The sequence below is a fragment of the Vigna unguiculata genome, chromosome 6 (assembly GCF_004118075.2).
Source record: "Vigna unguiculata cultivar IT97K-499-35 chromosome 6, ASM411807v1, whole genome shotgun sequence".
In the NCBI taxonomy this organism is placed as follows: Eukaryota; Viridiplantae; Streptophyta; class Magnoliopsida; order Fabales; family Fabaceae; genus Vigna; species Vigna unguiculata.
In genome coordinates this window covers 29,758,752-29,779,188 of record NC_040284.1, presented here as the reverse complement: position 1 = coordinate 29,779,188, position 20,437 = coordinate 29,758,752, and the positions used below count along the sequence as shown (strand labels likewise).

The 20,437-nt window shown below is 31.8% G+C and overlaps 3 protein-coding genes across 3 annotated transcripts; 1 reads left to right on the top strand and 2 right to left on the bottom strand.

Annotated features, from left to right (window-relative positions):
• Positions 1 to 3,127: 3,127 nt before the first annotated feature.
• On the bottom strand, positions 3,128 to 4,056 carry LOC114189112. The gene has a single exon (XM_028077819.1). The coding sequence runs from the start codon at positions 3,879 to 3,881 to the stop codon at positions 3,426 to 3,428; it is 456 nt and encodes a 151-aa protein (XP_027933620.1). The 5' UTR covers positions 3,882 to 4,056; the 3' UTR covers positions 3,128 to 3,425.
• Positions 4,057 to 6,374: 2,318 nt separating this feature from the next.
• Positions 6,375 to 10,592, top strand: LOC114187820 (mannosyl-oligosaccharide 1,2-alpha-mannosidase MNS3). Its single transcript, XM_028076194.1, has 6 exons — positions 6,375 to 6,679; positions 6,905 to 7,869; positions 8,036 to 8,297; positions 9,328 to 9,525; positions 9,697 to 9,845; positions 9,962 to 10,592. The coding sequence occupies exons 1-6, from the start codon at positions 6,602 to 6,604 to the stop codon at positions 10,209 to 10,211; spliced, it is 1,902 nt and encodes a 633-aa protein (XP_027931995.1). The 5' UTR covers positions 6,375 to 6,601; the 3' UTR covers positions 10,212 to 10,592.
• On the bottom strand, positions 10,586 to 14,870 carry LOC114187819 (potassium channel KAT3-like). Its single transcript, XM_028076192.1, has 11 exons — positions 14,161 to 14,870; positions 13,877 to 14,092; positions 13,649 to 13,804; positions 13,508 to 13,565; positions 13,092 to 13,409; positions 12,486 to 12,725; positions 12,230 to 12,328; positions 12,092 to 12,124; positions 11,816 to 12,001; positions 10,977 to 11,691; positions 10,586 to 10,774 (listed from the first exon to the last, which is right to left on the bottom strand). The coding sequence occupies exons 1-11, from the start codon at positions 14,340 to 14,342 to the stop codon at positions 10,644 to 10,646; spliced, it is 2,334 nt and encodes a 777-aa protein (XP_027931993.1). The 5' UTR covers positions 14,343 to 14,870; the 3' UTR covers positions 10,586 to 10,643.
• Positions 14,871 to 20,437: the final 5,567 nt, after the last annotated feature.

Below are 20,437 nucleotides of genomic sequence, written 5' to 3'. Positions count from 1 at the left end.
ATAAAAAATTTGAAACATATTTAATCATTATTTTTAATCTTATTTTATCATCTTATTTAATTTAGTTATATATTTAGAACTTGAGCTCGAGAAATAAGTTGAATTGCTCTAGTTGATTCCTAAACTTAATACCATTTATGTTGTTATTTTTAAAAACGGTAAATTGTTAATATTTACCTTTTTATTTTGATATTTTTTATTGACTGTAATTTAATAAGGCCAATGAGTTCAAAACGATGATTAGAATCATATGAAACAAAAAAACCTTCGGTGGCTCCAGAAATAAGAGTAGGACCCAGTCTATGAAACACGGTTAATGTTATGTAAAAGAAAAAAGTAAACATAATACAACGTTAACAAAGAAACATTGTCTTTTTGTCATAACTTTAAATTAACATCTAGTAAGGTCTCACCACAACCACAATATCAATCGCTAAACGACAATTTATCAACACTAAAGATATTACCAACAGTTTAAAAAGTTACCGCGAAATTACACAATTCACGGGTACACATTTTCACAATTTATAGTACTATTTAAATGAATTAAATTTTAATTTGATTTAAAAATAAAAAATTATTCAAACATTAAATAAATTACAATAACTCAAATATGTTAATATTGATTATTTCTTAACCGATTTTGGTCCTTTTTTTTTTCAAACTTTATTAAATGTCAAGTGATATTAATAAAGTTTTTTTTTTCATTTAACGCAGATCGATGTTATTTTCACTAATTATTTTGATTAATATAACTTATTTTCATAATAACATTGATTAAAGTTTTTTTTTTTTCAACTTTTCAAATCGATATATATTGAAAATTCTCTTAAGTAAATATTGACAAAAGAATGTTAATCAATATTAATCCAAAGTTCATCGATCAACATTAGAAAATATTTTTAATAAAACATTAACAAAAAAAATACTGGTATAATTAATAAAAAAAAATATCACTACATAGATTGACAATAAAAAAATAATTATAGTAGATGTTAATAAAATAAAGCTAATTCATATATGTCAAGAAATAATGCTTTTCAGATTGATGAAGAAAATCTTAAAAACTAAACACAATTGACTTTAGGTTGAAACATGTACCAACATTTATTAATAAACAATGTCAATATTATTACATTTAAATGTCGGTCAAGTTAAGAATGTTTCTTGATTTAAGGATATTCTAAACCAAAATCGAGTTAAAAAAAATAGAAGAAACATCAATTTCAAAATATGAAAAACTTATACTTTTCAAGATAAAATTTAAAATTTAAAATTCTCAAATTTGATGACATATATAATTGCTTTCTTCCAAAATATCCTCCTTAAATAGTGTATTTTATTATAAAACATTGAAAAAAAAAATGAAAATAATATGCTCTTTTAACATTTTTATTTAAACACACTGTTACAGTTCCTGTTTGTGATTTTCTTTAATAACAAAAAATGCTTTACACATACTCAAATAGTGTATGGGAACTAATTCATTAGAAACTCTATTTTATAATATTTTGTTTAAGATTATGTACACTTATTATCAGGAAGATATATTATTTTAGAAACAATTTTACTAGCAATCTATCTTTTTCATAAATACATCGTTTTGTGTAAAAAAGTCATAAATTTGAAGATATGCTGAAGGAAAAATATTAATAATTTTTCGGAAGGTGAAGATATCTTATTAAGAAACTTTTTATACATAATTAAAACTGTAGTTATTTTTGGAACGGAGACAAATTATTTTTAATTTGATGACATCGTAAAATTTATATTAGCAATACATTTTTTCATAGTTGATTTCTTTCTGGATGTGTGTTACAAATTTGTAGTTTACTTTATAATAATACGTTTTCTTCATTTGCTTATTTAATAATTATTTTCATTTTAAATTAACTAGTGATAAGATCAATTTATAATATATAACTAAGTACAAATCTAAATTTACAAGTTATTTTTTGAGGGATTGAGTTAACTTGAATTTCAATTTTTTAATATATAGTTTCAAAGTCATATGGTAGACTTTATCTTAACAAATTTGTTATTTGTTGGATTTATTGTTTTATTTAGTATGGAATAACTCATATCATACGGTTCACGTTCAAAATATAAATGCTTATGTGTGAAGGAATGTGTTGGAAATTCTACAGTAACTAGTGATCAAGTCAATTTACTTTATATAAAGTGATTGCAAGTCTTACTTTATAGACTACTTTTTTAAAATTGAATTAAATTTAAAGTTCGACCTTTTAACGATGATATAATTATTTATTTATAGTTAATTATGATACATAGCGTTATTGAATATTTTAAAAAGGTTAATCAGAGGTGAGTTTTTCACTCTGAAAGTATTTAAGTGAGTGAAAAGTATAAAGGGCATATAATATCTGAAATGAAGTGTTTAGATGATAGGAGATAAAGAAAGAAAGTATGATATATAACATTGTAAACCATATACAAAATGACTTTATATATATAGTAGGCAAAATTTAAAGGAGACAACTTTTTGAGTGTATGATGTTGCGGAAATGTTTTCTTACTTGGAAAGGTAAATGATTTTTGGTATATTTATTGTGACATGGATCCGACTTGTGTGGCACATCGTCTAGAGAGCCGTCCCTACAATGCATAATTCATTGCATGCAACAACAAAGTAAACGCCACGAAACTTCAATAACATATACGACTTTCGCTTTCCCCCAACGATGCAAATTCACATGCCCTTTCTCTCACATTTTTCTATTCTTTTCACCATTCAAACCTTCTACCAAATCAAATCCATTCAACTCTACAAACAAACAAACATATATACTTCACCATATATATGCATCATAACAGACATCGCTGTCTCTGACTCATATCAGAAATCAGTGCATTCATTAATTAATAACACTATCATAACATTATTTAATCACAATTTCTTGGACCTCTCTTTTATCATACAAATTCAGTTCAAACTAAATGAAAGAAAAAAACTAAAAAAGGGAACTTGTAACCAAATAAAAAGTAAACTACCACCAAAGCTGAGCAATATCACAACCAAGAAAAGGAAAATATACATACTTTTCCGTGATTATTATTATTGTTATGGTTGAATTTTACACAGTATAGAAATGAAACTAAAAGTTTAAAAGTAGCCAAGAAAGGGAAAAAAAAGAGAAAACTGCAGGAAGCAAAAATAAAGTCTCACTGGTTTATTACAGTATACATTTTGTTAATTCTTATTTAGTCTTCTATTACAACATTAAGATAAGGCAAGAAAAAGGAACAGTGAGTAGAGTAAAGAAGAATTAAGGATCAAAAGCAATGATCAATATACTGTAGTAGCCGTTTCCTGATCTTGGTAATCTGAATGCTCCACGTGTATATATGAGATAAATGTGAGGGTTTTTTTAATGTGCAAATTATCTATTGGAGCTTTGATCTCATCAAGGTTGTGCGGTGGTACTGAGATGGCAGTGGAAGGAGGAAAACGCCGTATTGGGTTGATCATTGTGGCAAGGCGAGGAACCAGAAGGAGGGACGTAACCTTTTGGGAGCATGACAGAGAAAGAGCGGGAGTCACGTGAGTGGTGCATGTTCTTGGCCACCATCTTGTTTCTGTGCCTCATCATGTTCCTGTTTCTCCTTGTTCTTCTCTTCTTGGAGCGTTCTTGTTTGGTGAAAGGGGTGGTGGAGGGAGTGTTCTTGAGGTAGAAGATTTGGTAGTGTTGTGGAGGGGTGATGGTTGTTGGAGAAGGGTTTCGGTGGTGGTGGGTCTCTGGTAGGGTGGAGTAGCGTGAGGAAGAAGAAGGAAAAGAAGAAGAAGAAGAAGAAAGTGTGTAGGAGAGGAGAAAGAGTGTTATTGTGCACATGCACTTTAGGATTGGAGTGAGGTTGGCCATGATGAGAATGAAGAGTTGAGAAGAATGAGGGTATTTGGTGCATTATTTGTGAGGAGAGGAAAAGGAGAGGGAATTATGGAAGTGAGAGTGGCGAGATTGAAGATGAACGAGAATTCCAATGGGTGGTTGAGACTTTTGAGACGATAAAGGGAGAAAAAAAGGAGAGAGGAGAAGATCGATTTATGAACAAAAGTTAATAGTATTGGAAGATGGGATCGATTTGTGGCTTATATATAACATAATGATGTCCTATCACTACTTTTTTTATAACATGTAATATAGGATTCATGTTTTTTTTCTTCTTAAATTAATGCAAGTTATTCAAACCTATGAACTTATGATTCATCTCCTAATTGTATAACATACAAAAATTCACCCTTCTAATTTAGTTGTTGATGATACAAGATATAGTAATGATTAATCTTTTTTATGAGTACCCATGAATTTGACTTCAGTTGCTGCGCATATACCCAAGTAATTTTACTACAAAAGGTTTTGATGAGTCAATCAGTATACTTTTATAGTTTTTTAAGGGATCACAAACAAACTCTTCTCCAGTAAATATTGTCTTAATTCATTCTATTTTAATGAAAATTCTAGCATTAATTAAATAAGGATAAAATTAAAATTTGTTAATGGAGTATGAATATATATATATATATATATATATATATATATATATATATATATATATATATATATATATAATATCATATGTCCAAATGGTATATTGTCAATTTTTGTAATTAAATTTTTTTTATGTCTCATATTTTATTATTATATTTTTTAATTTTTTTAATAAAAATTTAATTAAAAATATATAAATTTATGAAGCTAAAAATAAATACATCAAGAGATAGGTAAACCATAAAAGAAAATAAAAGAAAAAAGAACAACAGTGTAAAAAGAAGTATCGATAAAATAATTTAATATAATACGTATCAATGACACAAAGTACCAATAAATTCCGTATAAATAGCTGTTAAAACTAGTTTTTATCAAAATTTGATATTTAAAACAATATTTTTGAATATTTGTACTTTATGTTTTCATTTATCTTTATTATTAGTATTCAAATATTTTGATGGACTAAGTTAACTTTTGTATTTTAATTTAATGTCTCAGATAAAAAAAAAGTATAAAATTAAACCTTTTTTGATCTAAAGCAAATTTGAAACCTATAGCTTCTTACTGTTGGGGAAGCAGCTTTAAACCATATAAAGGTAATTGTTTAATGAAAGGGTTGGTTTGCTCACATCAGTCACTAATCAACTTAACTTTGATTTATGCTGTCTCTAACTTTATGTAAATCATAATAAGTGGAATTAGTAATAGGCCCCAAAACAAAACTTCCTTCCAATTATAACCAAGCATAATCAATCTCTAGTCCCAAATGCTAAAAATTAGCATTTCAGAGCGTTTTGAGTTTGGAGGTACTATTACGATTAAATATTTAAATTTTATTTTAGGAATAATACATAAAAAAATGAAGGATTATTTTTAATTATCACCTTTAATTTTTATAAGTATTTAGTTATGTTATTTTTCATCATTATATTCAATTATGCAGTATATTTCAAACTGGAGCTTGAGAAATAAGTTTAATCAGTATCGGTATACTATTTGTTTTATTATTTAAAGAATTGTTAACTTTGATAATAATAATTTTGTATTTTATAAAAAATATTACTTTTTTTTTCATAACAATATATATATATATATATATATATATATATTTATATTTATATTTTTTGTTATTTTTTGTTTTTATTTTAACATGGGGTAATCAGTCTAATTTTTATTGTGTAGATCAAATACAGGAGAAGTCTAAATTGATCAGACCGAGCCCATTACTATTTATCATACATTCAAAATTTATTTATATCGAATAAAACTATATATAACAAAGCAGGTGAAAAAAAAAATCCAACAAATAATCAAATTCTAAAAATCCAACAAATAATTGTAGATAATAATTACATATTTTGCATAATACTGTCCAGTCTTTAGAAAGAACTTATATTAGACGTTACCTTCATAAATACAATTAGGCTTAAAAGATATTATGATATGGTATGAGAATTGACTACTGAAATTCTAAGAATAGCTCCTACCATTTTCATTTTATCAACACAAAATAATTAAAGGCACTAGAAAGATAAAACCTCGGTGTAAATGTTGCATCAACTTACCAAGTGACACAGATAGTTGATTCTGTTCGTAAAAGTCAGGTGCAGCCGTCACAACTAATCACACCTTCGAGTTTGTGTAATTGGTGCATATAAACCCATCAGACCTGAATTCAGAGTATGCTTTGTGGGTAAGATAATTAAGAATAGTAGAAACTCTCTTAAAATACATAATATTTTTTATAATTTATATTTATAAAAAGAGAAAGAATCAATTAAATATATTTATGTTTTTTAAATATTGAATACATTTTCCCCATCTAATAAGTTGGCTCGTAAAACCTCTAAGAAGATTTGTAGAAATAACAGGATAGAATTAAAACGTGTGTTGAATGCGTCAAACACCATTGATCTGAAAGTTCTTCTCACAACATCCCTTTTCTCGCAGCGGAGAAGCCTCTCTCTCTTTCTTTGGTCGCATGAGATGATGCAACATAGGCATAGAATCCCGCTGTTTCCACGCAATCGAATTCTTAGCTAGATTTTCGTGTGTATTTTGTTCAATTGGAATTGGTGATCGGATCCAACACCATGTCCAAGTCTCTGCCCTACTCCATCAAAGATGTTGACTACGATAACGCCAAGTTTCGCCACCGTTCTTTCTCAAAGGTACGCTTCTCTCTTCAATTCAGATCCAATCGTCGTCGTTTCCCCCAATACCTATCTTCCTTAGCTGCATCCATTCCTCTAATCCTGATCACGCTAGTGCGATTCTCTATAATCCTCACATTAGTTTCTTTTTGTACTCCTTGCCATTGTGAGTTTGTAATGGGCATTTCTGTTAGTTTAAGAAGGAACAAATGTTTAGTTATTTGCTATGTGTTGATTTTTCAGGTTGTTACTCAGAACTTGCTCACGGGCAACCTAAAGCGTGATTGTGTTAGCTGTAGTACAGGAAAGTTTCTGTTCTTGATATTGATCTTTGGTGTGGCTTATCTTCTGTTGGGACACTCGAGTTCAGGTGGTGTAGTTTCTAATGATAAAACAATTGTGAATAGAGTCAGTTACGCTAATAGTAGCATCGTTGATGGTGCTGGCAGAATAAAGAGATTCTGGAGACGGCCTCCGAGGCTTCCTCCTCGATTGTCGCCGGATGAAAAGGTAAGTAGTAATGGCGCTGGCCAGGTATTGGAAAATCCGGATGTTGTTAGGTCAATGTGGATTGCCAGGCAACAGAAGGTTAAGGAAGCTTTTCTTCATGCGTGGTCTGGGTACAAAAAATTTGCCATGGGTAGGGATGAGCTTATGCCACTCAGCCGGCAAGGAGTTGATGGATTAGGAGGGTTAGGTGCGACGGTTGTGGATGCTCTCGATACTGCTATGATTATGGGTCTTGATGACGTTGTTGCCGAAGCTGGGTCCTGGGTTGAGAAACACCTTTCTGAGAGAATTAGGACCAAGGGTCAAGTGAATTTATTTGAAACCACGATTCGGGTTTTGGGTGGACTTTTGAGCGCGTACCATTTAAGAGGTGGGGAAAATGGAATGAACATTACACAAGCAGGACCTAAACCAGAAGTTTATCTTGCAACTGCTAAGGATTTGGCTGACCGTTTGCTATCTGCTTTTACGACCAGTCCCACTGCTATTCCGTTTAGTGATGTTATTCTTCATGACAAGTCAGCACAACCAGCTCCTGGTGGATTGAGTAGCACGTCAGAAGTTTCCACTGTACAGCTTGAGTTTAATTATCTCAGTTCTGTATCTGGTGATCAGAAATATGGTTTGGAAGCAATGAAAGTCATGGAGCACATGAAGACTCTTCCAAAATTTGAAGGACTGGTTCCTATCTATATTAGGTATGAAACTGAATATAACTTAATCATTGTATTTGGAATTAATATTCAATTGGAGTTATTCTTGATAAGTCTTTTGATTGGTTTTGTTCATACACTTATTTTATTTTCTTTTATTTTCTCATCTTGTTTCTACTGACATTTAGTTATCTCTAATAACTAAATGCAGCCCTCACACTGGCGAATTCGATGGAGAAAATATTAGACTGGGATCTCGTGGTGACAGTTACTATGAGTACTTAATTAAAGTATGGCTTCAGAGTGGAGGTAGTAGCAATAGTAATACATCATATCTACATGAGATGTACAAGGAAGCAACGAATGGTGTTAGACATCGTCTTGTTAAGAAATCAATTCCAAATGGACTAGTTTTTGTTGGAGAATTACCGTATGGGTTAAACAATGTTTTCAGCTCAAAAATGGATCACTTGGTATGCTGTACTTTCTAATTTTTAAACTTGGCATTGCAGGCAATTTATTTAGCCATATAGTAGTTGCTTGAAAATATCATTCAGTAGAAATTGTGCAAGAGATTTGATCAAGTTACTGTGCCATATGTAATATGCTGCACTCGCTATACAGTACCCTTAATTATGAATTGCTGGATTGGTTTATCATTAGAAATTGTCAAACTGTATTTGATGTACGTAAAATATGAAATTCAATTTTTAATTGCCTTTGAAAATATGATATTCCCAGTTTCCCACCCTACGGTTATGTATGATTTTATAGAAAATTGAACTGCAGATGTTCTTATAGGGGTGCAGTGTTATCATTGTCCACTGTAATGCTAAGTCATATTCTGCCATGTCTGTATGTGTGGTTTAAATTCATTCCATAAACATTTTAAAATGCCTATATAATTTGTTTTACATATTAGGAACTAGGTTTTCCTCTTATGTTTAATTCTACTGTATACATAATTGGAATCCATTATGATTTTTTACAATTTAAGCATATGATTATGGTGCTTTTTTGAGATGAGAACGTCATAATTGTACTCAAGAATGACATTTCAAAGAACACTGAGCCTATATTTCATGGTTGAGATTATAAAAGAATGATGGAAAAATGGCTACCATAATATTCTGAAGCCTGAACCATATGATTACCGTGACTGGTCCGAAAATTTACATTTACAATAGCAGTATTGATTCGAAGTAGTTAGATGGATTCCAATGACAGCTTTAATGCTCTTGGAAAGATTTTGTCCCTAACATATATAGAGAAGCTTGAGTTTAATAGATTTCTTTGAGCTGTGGATTTGACAGAGTATCAAATAGCTCTTCGTTTTAGTAGAAAAATATCTCTGCAGTCATTTGCTTATTTTTTCTGCTCTTATTTTTTGTCATGAAAATTCTGTTAAGCGCATTGATCATAATTAAGACTTAAGAGTTCCCTTGTTAATACTGACTTGTACATACTAACATTGATGTAAAATTGCAACCTCTGCCCTTTCAGGTGTGTTTCCTACCTGGTACTCTTGCACTTGGTGCCACTAAAGGCCTCACAAAGAAACAGGCAATGAAAAACAATATGCTTAACTTTGAAGACCTAAAAAATCTGGAGCTAGCAGAAGAGTTGACTAAAACATGCTTCGAAATGTATGCAGTAACTTCAACGGGTCTTGCTCCTGAAATTGCATACTTTCATACCGAGGTTAGTAGACTTTATATAGCATTTTTTTATTTCATCAGTTGAAAGAAGATCACAAGAAAACGCAACATTTATGTTCTATGGTGCTGCTTATGGGAATAATTTGTTTTTCTACTGAATTTTTCATGGCAAGAATAGAAACATGACATCTTGCCTCTTGCTTTTCGTCTCCAGGATTTTTCTGAAGAAGGTCACGACGGAGGAAATAAGAGCTCAGAATTTGTTAATGATATCATCATAAGACCGGCTGACCGTCATAATCTTTTGAGACCTGAGACTGTGGAGTCGTTGTTTGTTTTGTACCGTATCACAGAAGATCCAAAGTATGCTTTTAACCATATCTAAGAAACAGTGAAAATGAGCTTAATTTTCTTTTCCTGTTATATTTATTTTATTTATTATTTTTGAAATAACTAGATATGACTATCTTGTCCTACAGATATCGTGAATGGGGTTGGCAAATCTTTGAAGCTTTTGAAAAACACACAAAGGTTGATACTGGTGGATATTGTTCCCTGGACGATGTAACCAGTGTTCCTCCAAACAGAAGAGATAAAATGGAGACTTTCTTTCTAGGAGAAACACTTAAGTATTTATACTTACTTTTTGCGGACAGCTCTCTTATTCCTCTGGATAAATTTGTTTTCAACACAGAAGCGCATCCTATACCAATCAATTTGAAGAAATGAGTTTTATTCATCAAAGGCATTCAACAGTCAATTAATAGAGATACGACCCCGTTCTCACAAAGTGAGATGCTTCTTTGAAATCAGTCTAGCATCTCTTACACTGACCAAGAGCAGTTCTGGTTGTAAAGGAAATGATTAGCTGGGTTCTCAGTGATATTAAAAACTGTGAAATATTGTTTGAATCAGGCAATTCATCAGAAAACGCATTTACAGACCGTCAAATTGATTATGACTCATTTTCTTGGCTTTATAGCCGGCCCTATCTGAACGAGATTGTAAAATTTTGTTTTAAGTCGTGAACATTGAACAGCGAGCAGCTTTTGTAACTTAATTGTATGATTTTCCATATCTTTCTGAATGCTTAGCATTTTATGATTCGCTTACACGGTTGTCATTATGTTCCTAAAGATGTTATCTATCTTCTTAGCATCATCAACTCAAAGTTTCGTTATCGCCGCACAGAAGAAAGAGACGATCTCCATCTCGGATTACATTTATGTCATCTATCTCTGCATTCTCTGTATTTACTACTTTTGTAGGGTTGAAGCCGCCAAATTTTTCACCTGCAATTTTTCAAGTTTATAGTTAGGAGCAGTAAAAAGTTACTCTTTTTTTTTTGTTTTTTTGAATATAACATCTATATTTTTGCACCATCTCCCCCTCCACCCCTTCCCCCCATTAAAGTAGTTGATCCAGTGTGAAACTATAATTGCTCTTCTAAAATCATAATTCATATCAACGTTTTATTTTGAGGTCATAGCTTACCGGCAATTTTGAGCAGCTCTTCTAACGAATCGGGCAGGATTATTAATTTTCCGTGGCTTCCGTGTGAGCTACTCCTGCATCCATGTAGCAACTGGATTGTTACTCTCTTCTTGGGAAGCCTTGCCGTTTCGATATCACTTGGACACTTAGAATTTCTTGAATTGGAGTTTGTGCTTATGTTTTCTTTTGGGTACTTAATAGATCTAATACCACCATGTCTTCTGTTTCTCGTTGAGCTATCCCTGTCAAGGAAGATTTCTGGCTCCTCTATCTCTATTCTAAATTCATCCAACTTCTCGTTTTCATGACTCCTTTTTGGGTCACAAATGCTCTTGTTTTTCAGCTGTTTCGCCAGAGCATTTTGTGTCCACCCTATGGAATTTGCGTTAGGATTTGATCCTCTTTCCAGCAGAATTTCAACAATATCTAGATTCCCTTTGTGTGCAGGGCCACGAGCTTCTCTTGTATCATGCTCGGGGATCACGCTATGTTTAGTGACTAAATGATCATCATTAGTCACATTACGCAAACTGGTCTCAGACTTTCTAATATCTATGCTCTCTCCTTCACGCATTAATGAATGTTCATGTGAATTATTTGAACACTCGTGAGAAGAGCTTCGTATCGTATGATCTCCTTGAAGCAGTTCATTTGGAAACCGCCCAGAATCTGTGCACGGGAATTCAAAGCCAAAATCTTCACGCCCCTTCAACCTCTGTCAATGCATAAAAAAGTGGTTCAGTAACCTATTATTGTTGGCGGAATATGCTATAAATTAAGTTTATATTAAATATTCCGCATGATTTGAATTTAGAAGTCTTCAATATCCTCATTATTACCATTAAAAGGTTATCCATTATAATTTGTGCTTCTCCTGGATTTGCTTGTAAAACATTCATTAAGGATGTTTTGTTGAGTCTTAAAATCTGAGAAAGTTCTGTTGTGCGAACTGTAAAAGGCTGGGGTATCTGATACAAAACTCCAATCTCTCCAAACGCATCGACTGCAACTGCCTTCCCATGAACCTGAATTGTTTAATGTAGAGAGAGAAAGTTATATTCAGTTATTTTATATTTTGAAGCTGAATAAAATTTCACGATTTTGAACATTTTTACATTATCATGCCCTTCGATGTAGCGAACCAGATCCTGCAACAGGTAACAGTTTGAAAAAAAAAGAAGAAAATTTGTCAGTAAATATTCTCCAATATTAATTAATCCTTATTGAATTATTCATGATTTAAGCTAACTCACCACTGCCCCTGAAACCAGCACATAAAGTTCCGTAGAGGACTCGTTTTGTAGTATCACATCTTCCTTGGGTGGGAAATATTCAGCTTCCATATCTGAAATCTATTATTACAGGTTCACTCGAGTCAATTATGGATATTTTAGCATTAGTTCTTGGTCTTCTTACTCTTATCTTAGACAAAGAAGAACAACCCAGAAGGGGAAATGGACGAAAGTAAAGACAAAATGTGACGATGATAAAAACAAAGAAAACATGTACCAGTTGGAAAAGGAAATCATGTGAGACTCCTTGGAAAAGGTAGACCTTTTGCACGACAGGAAAAAACAGATGGTGTGCAATGCTTGAACGAATTGCCTTTGGAAGATCATTCAATGTTTCTTGCTGCTTCAGTCCTTCGGTTTTAAACCTCAAACATATATGTGACAACATCTGATCTTGTATGCGGTGGGGCAAATGATTTCTTGATGCAAATTCAGAAGCTGCTTTCACTGTGTCTCTCTGCGCCACCAAAACCAATCCTCTCTTCATTAGACGGAAGAAATAAAATTCCTCTTATCTGAACCAGTTATTTTATTGGAAAGGAGATAGTTAGTTATTTTATTGAAAATGAAACTGCAGTGTAGCCAACATACCGTGAAACTAACAGCAAAGCAAAATTATGCTAGATTTAGATTTGCTGTTTTAAATGTAACACCAAAATGTGGGGCCCACAGAATATCTAAAACTAGCTTTTTGAACATTGTCCTAGATAGTGACTTCGAAGGGCATTATTATTAAATGAGAAACAGAGTTTAGTTTAATCTAACGCATGATAAATTGAGCGCTACCAGAAGAGAAAAAACAGGAGTTTGAGAGAGTACATACAAAATTTCTGGTACGGCTGGTCCAGTGGACTACAAGGTTCGTCATGTTTCCAATGATGTATGATGTTAAACCCAAGTTGAACAGCATGTAAGCGATATCAAACAGCATCTCTCTTGTGTTCTCAGCATGTAAATCCCCATAGCCAGTGGTAGTAAGAGTGACAATGGACCAGTATATTGCAGTGACATATCTGTCCCAAAGACTTTCTACTTTGAAATTTGGGTACACTGCACCAATCCAGGTTCTTTTGGAATCTGGGTACCTATCTGCAATGAGATAGTTAAAGCATCCCGCACAGTGCACAGCAAACAAGGTCACCTGAAATTTTTGTGAAAGTGGCAATTCAATTCTAGAAAGTACTTTGAAATTGTTACAGCAACAAGAACAAAGAAAACATATAAACTCTAGTAGCTTACAGCAATGAGCTTTGTGCACCTAATCCAGAAATAATTGAAGCGAATGTCCTTTTCGAGCCTGAAAGCAAAGCAAAGGCGCCATTAAGAAATGTCATATTCGTGCAATTAGAAGCCTCTGATGAAAACCATCCATAACCATACCTTGCAAACAGAGAACTGACTCGTCTCAAACGCCATAACCGAAACATGTTAAAAACTTTGAAGCCGAGCTCACTGCTACTATTCGTGAAGAGGAAGCTGAAGGATTGAAAGGGTACTGTTGAGCAGAGATCAAAGGCAAACCAGGAAGATAGGTACCTGCAAGTTTGGTTGAGCCATGTAAATTAAGCTGAGTTGTTGCAGCGTCAGGAAAAAGTTATGTGCATTCACCTGATTGCAATCCTCTTGGGATCATCAACAAGAAGATAAGAATGGTGGTCAAGGTATGCAACAAAGAATGTCAACACTATGTCAATTGCAAAGAAGCCATTGACAATGTTGTCTATGATGAATAGAGCATCTTCCTTGTAAGGCAGAAAGGCAAACTCAAATGGGCAAATCCAAGCTGAGTATATGACTAGAACAACCAGTACCAACTCCCAAGCCCTGTAATAAAAGAACATGAGAAGATGCAGACATAAACAATATTCACAAGAGTTATGTTATGTCATCACCTATAGCGGGGATTGAAAGGGGAGATTACGTATCTTCTAAGTCTAATTTCCTGGTTAATTCTGGCTCCAAGAGATGGCAGGAGATCATCATTGGCCAAAAAGCTTCCGTGGGGAATATTACCCATTTGGTATTCATCTAGCCAGAACCTCTGGAAGAAGGTTTTTGCACAGGAAAGCGACATGTGTGTTTAAATTTGAATCCTGAAGGCTATGCAGAGGTAGTTAAGTGTTCAAGGGATTGAATTGAATCCTCATGAATTGGCCATATTTATAGTCTGGTTGTTGACTACTTTTTTTCTCTTTCTGACTTTTTCCTTATGCAGTCTGTGATAAAGGAACAATCAGGAAGGTTATGAAAGTAATGCAAATTAAAAGATGGATAAGGGAGTGGTGAAAACGTGTAGGGAAAATCCTTCTTCTTGCCTCAACAAATTAAGATTGACAAAATGGAAGGAGAGTGGTGGAAAAATTAAACAGCCCGGCAAGTGGCAGACAAGAGAGCAGAGACTTTCTGAAATGCAGTTGCAGACAATTTTGTGTGTGGAGTAGGGGATACAAAGAAGGTGCATATGGTGTTTCTTGCAGCATATATGGTGGTGCTATTGGTGGCCGTGGGGTTGGTTTTGGTTGATGTGGTGGTAGCTCCATCACTACATATAAGGGTAGAAAATATATAATAAAAAATATAGGCTTTAGCTTTTGAAGAATAGATTCAGGATGAAACATATTGGTTAGTGTTTAGTTCACATATCAAAGGACAAACCAGAGAGACAGACAATAGAATGAGTGGGGATTCTATGAAAATATGACACGTGGGCCAGTGAGCCTTTTTCAAGGGGGTTGTAACACACTAATACCTGTCCAAAACCCACTAGCAGAACATCTCAATTATGAATTAATGTTGCTGATTATGAAGATATGTTCATGTGCTAATTCACCTCCTTTCTTTTTCTTTGTAGTTTTGGATTGGCCGACATTGAATGCCTCGGATTACTACCGACCTTTCACCTTTGATTAAGGGGCCTTGTGGCCCATATATGATTAGGTGATGATAATCTACTGCATGTGGATTATATATTGTGAGGTAATGTGTTGATAAGTGTTTTGGAATTATGAGGTAAAATCATGTATTGTCAGCATTTTTCTTTGTATTCTCTCCATTCATTCATTCTTGTCTTTAAGCCACAAGGTAGGATGTCTACATTGCAAGGTAACAAAAGTAACTGTAGTTTGTGTGACGTTTTGAAATAGTCGAGGGAAAGGAATGAAGCACAACATGCTTCTGGTTTTTGAAGGCAGAATAAAGTTTTGAGAGTTGTCATTAGTTAATTTAGCATGTGGAAGAGGGTCATTATCTAAGTACTGGTCCCGTATGAATATCTTACAAGAATCTTTCCCCAGAGATAATGGGGGGGATAGCAAAATCCCACTTGCTTCTGTACAAAGGCTGTGCCAAAGAGAGAAGAACAATCTGCTAAAAAGCCAAAAATATGCGACCTAAATATAAATACGACTTCTGGTATAGTATATATATGAGTCTTGGAAGAAAGCATGTGCACGATATATAGATCATATTTTGGATTTTATGCACATGGAACAACACAATTTGACATTTAACAGAAAAGTGTTGGTAACAAGTGAACTGAAAAGAAGATATTTGTCAATGATCTAAGACAAAGTCTCATAGGTTGTTATGCGAAACTTGATACTCATATTTACCCTCAAACATTTATCCAACCGTAGTATGCAAGCAATGACTAATGAGTGTTTTAATAATGATTAATGCAATTATGCAAACATGGAAGTGGGGTTGTGGAAACTGTTTGTTTGTTGTGGTGGCGCCTACAGAGAAGCCCCACCTCTCGTGCGAGGCATGTTCTCCAGGTACACAGACACATGTACAAGGATGTCAATGTAGGCAGTGTCACCACGTGGACTTATTAAGGGTGTTTTTCAGGGTTCCTTTGATTACCAAAACGAATCATCCCAAATCTTGTTGGTTAAGGATTACTGCGAAGAACATAAGAGATTTATTGTTTCTCACCAACTCTATAGCATATTGCAATGAACTGGTGTCACAAAATGTGGTTTAGCTTCTTCTTTAACAGTCCCACTAAACGGTGATGTTGTATTAGGCAATGAAGTTAAGCAATTTTTCATCGGCCAAAAAAAGAAGTCAAACCATTTCTTTTATCGGTCTCGCGAATATTCAAGAGTCCTCCTCAAGTGCAGAGAGCATAAACAACTTTTCTCTCCAATGAAAAAGAGATTTTTAGAATCTGTTTTTGTTTATTAGTTTGTTTTAAAAATGATGTTTACAAAGATAGGGTCGAAATCACATCCTTAAGGAGCATTTACGTTTGGTATCAATTGGGGCTCACTTTTGCATGTTTGCGTTGGGCACAGGTATCAGATGGGGCACAGGTATAAAGGGAGTCCCCATTTGATTCCCCCGCAAATCCACATGATTACTTTCTTAAATCTTTAACATTATTTAATCTTCAAAAATATATATCACATTTCATGTGCATCATTTGTTTCATATCTTTATGTCGCAACACATGCAGCTTCTTCCCATTCAAAAGGTTCAAATTCTCCATTGATCTTTCACAAAAACTAAGAGACCTTGGCCCTTTCTTTTTCTTTTTTTTTTAGTATGCAGCAAATAATTAAATACGTTGACAAGATACCCCAACCGATATAAATAATTAGTTTACAATACTAATTTCCTGAAAACTCTTCCATATATCGACTAACCATGAATAAATAAATAGAAGATGAATATTTGTTATTATTTTAAAGAGGTCCAATGTTGAATACTAGCTAATTAATTAATGACAACTAAGATATAAGATAGATTTTAGAAAGAAGAAAAAAAGAGAGAGAATATTTGTTTGAAGAAACTGCGTGAACTTGAGGATGGTCCTTTAAAAAGGTGTTCAAAATTGATGATGGATATATACCCTAAATTTGCAGCATTTGTTCATCACCACCAAGTGGTCCTCTTTAATTAAGTAGTAATATAAAAATTACGTGATTTCTGAATTATGACCTAATTGGATATTTAGATTTCGATAGCAAATAGTGTCACTTTCTAGAGAATGAAAAATTTGGCATCTCTGGGTATTTACATGTGAAGTTCAATCATATAAATGACAATGTTGCATTTCTAGTAGGAAGCGAAAACCAAATCCATCGTAACTCTTTATTTGAAAATTAGCATGCACCATACCACTTTCTTTTCATGTCTTTTTTCGTATAAAGTCTCATTTATCGTATTGGAAGAAAAATATGTTCTAGCACAATTGCTCTTAAAGACTATATATTAAAGTAAAATTGTTTTATGTTATTGGATCTTTGAGAGTGATGTATTTATATTGGTAAAACGTAGTATAAGTTTGAATTATATCGAATTTATGATGAATTATTGTAGATTCATGTTGTTAATATATATATTTTTTTTATTTTTACATTTTATAAATTATTCATATCTTATATATATAAAAAAAATACATAACAAATTTCTTTCAAAAAAGAAACTAAAGAACTCTAGATATAACAAATTTATATTCATAATGAAATAAAAAAAAGTCAAGATAAATCAATTATAGATAATAAATATCATATCGTTTATAATAAATTTTAGTTTACAATCTTAAAAAAATTAATTTACCTGCTGAATAATTTTACTCCTTAGAAATATGAAAACATAAACTTTATTTATTTTTAGATATCTTATCGAAATTCTTAGTAAGTTGAAGGTGAAGAAGAGAAAACCAAGTTGTTTTCTAGTATTCTTTATCTCTATACTACTCTAAACCTTTTACTCTGGAATTAATCATATTTCCCTCGTTTTATTTTTCTTTTTCATGTTTATGGTGACAGTACCTTTCATAAATAAAATAAATCTAAAAAAATATATTCTAATTAAATAGTTTGGCATTTACAAATTACAACAACATTAAACATGTCACATCAATAATTCCTTCAATGTTAAGTGATGTTGATTAATAGTCATATATTACCAACAAAATTGATCTTTCAATAATCCTAATGATAACTCATTTCTTTCTAACAACTAAAATTATCTATCTATTATTATTTTTTCGGATTATATCGTTTTCATGATTAAATATATCAAAATTTAAATAAATTAAATATTTACGAATACGTAATTCAGATAATTTATTTATGTGATACGTTTCCATAATTACGTACGTCAAATTTAATTAAATTGAACATTCAGGGGTTTTAGTCAATAGTCATTTATGCTTATTTTTAAAAGAATATATTATATATTAAACAAAATGGATTGATGAAGCATTAAACAGTTTTAATAATATATTTAGAGATAGTTAATGAGATATCTCGCAGTGAAAAGTTAAATTGACGGGATTCAATATTCAAGGGAAGAAAATTGGGCATGATTTAGCCTTAGGAAGAAATGAATTATTTTCGAACATTAAATATTAAATTTGTTAAATTGTCTTACAATAATTTTACACAGTCAGATGTTTAAAATAAAGAATTTAATTAAAACACTGAATCTAAAGAATTTAATCATGTAACTGTAATTGATGGGCAAACACATTATTAATTATTAATTGACTTATGTTGTGTCCTCCGCAGCTTTTCTCTTCGCAGAAGGTGACCACATAATATGGTTGTGGGACCGATAAAACGAGTTCTTTGTCTTCATTTTACTCGCTCTAAGTCCATAAAAAGTAGTTTATATGGATGAAACTTTATCACTTTTCTTTACAAATAAATCAATTTATTAGTTTATATATATATATATATATATATATATATATATATATATAAAAGAACACTTAATGATTAGATATTTTTTATAAATGTTAACTCATTAATATACTCAAAGCTTTTTTTTATCTTCCACAAAATCAGTTTGTAGATTGAGATTTATATTATAAAATTGTCTTATCATTTTGTGTGTACGTGAAACAGAATGTCATAGAAATCTTGTTAGAATAGACTTTTTAAACAATGTCTTTAATATCATATTAAGAAGTGAATTTTAAGTTTAATTCAGCCCTACAAAACTAAAATTTAATTTAATAAAATTAAAATTTATGTTCCCGAAGTACATTACATCATTGAAAGAAAACTATACAAAAGAAAAAAAAAATGTGAGCAAAGTTGTAATGAGGAAAAGAATATCTTGAATATATAGGTGGTTATTTGAATGAATTGACAAATAAGAAAAAAAATTATATAACAAAATAAGAGTAATGAAAATGAAATAAAGAACCAAGAATAATAAAGAAGATAATTTTCTTTAGTTATCTAATAAATTACGGAATGTTTTAAAAAACCAAAACAAAAATAAGTATAAAAACATAAATAAGTACATAAAAATCATTATTTCTATACACGTTTAAAACAACCGATATTCATATACGTGTCCAATTAATATGAAAATTTTCTAATTTTAATTTTCCATCAAAATCAAAATATTTTGAGACAACCTAAATAACAAAGTGAGTTATAAAGAAATAAAAGATACATTTTTTTTTGTCTTAATAACCTAAATAAAGATAAACAAAGACAAAAGGCAAAATAAAACAAAAATTTAAATACGGTGTTGAACATAAGAGAGTGAATTGAACGACAAAACAAGAAATTGAAAAGAAAAGTGAAAATAAAAACGTGTGTAGATGAGGACAAACAGAAACAAAAAAGAAAACAACACTAAAAGTTAAATAAGATATTAAAAAGAGTAATTAAAAAATATATATTGTATACATTACTTTTTATTGACACATTGTTGTAACATTTTGTTATACACTAACCATCGGTAAATGATCCATTCAATACATGTGAGGAAGTTCATCCTAGCTTTCACCATGAATTAAAACTTAACTAAAATTGGATAATTTCATTTATATTTAAAATAAAAATTGGTGAGAAAATGAGAGTGGAGGATATATTGTTCTGGAAATGGCGTGGAAGAAGGGAGTCCAATAATGAATGAATGAGATTTGGGACCAATTTCATTGGCTTCAAAGGCTACTGCATATGTTCACAACGTCTTCTTTCTTCTTTCTTGTGGCCCTAACCCTTTCAAGTTTCATGCACTTATGCTCTCCGTTTCGTCAACATCAAAAATATGTGCTTTCCACTTTTCCTATCATCAATCAACAAATTTTATAAAACAATATTTCTAAATGTAACAGTTCTTTACTAAAATTATTCTCTCTTTATTTTTTTTTTCAGAGTAAGTTACAAACATTTACAATTTCTTTACTTTCTTTTA

Coding starts and splice junctions, on each gene's coding strand:
- LOC114187819 (XM_028076192.1), bottom strand. CDS start 14,342: ATGTCGCTTTCCTGTGCAAAAACCTTCTTCCAGAGGTTCTGGCTAGAT. Junction 14,093..14,160: donor CCTTTCAATCCCCGCTATAG/GTGATGACATAA, acceptor CTTTTATTACAG/GGCTTGGGAGTTGGTACTGG. Junction 13,566..13,648: donor GTCAGTTCTCTGTTTGCAAG/GTATGGTTATGG, acceptor CTTTGCTTTCAG/GCTCGAAAAGGACATTCGCT.
- LOC114189112 (XM_028077819.1), bottom strand. CDS start 3,881: ATGGCCAACCTCACTCCAATCCTAAAGTGCATGTGCACAATAACACTC.
- LOC114187820 (XM_028076194.1), top strand. CDS start 6,602: ATGTCCAAGTCTCTGCCCTACTCCATCAAAGATGTTGACTACGATAAC. Junction 7,870..8,035: donor CTGGTTCCTATCTATATTAG/GTATGAAACTGA, acceptor AACTAAATGCAG/CCCTCACACTGGCGAATTCG. Junction 9,526..9,696: donor TTGCATACTTTCATACCGAG/GTTAGTAGACTT, acceptor TTTCGTCTCCAG/GATTTTTCTGAAGAAGGTCA.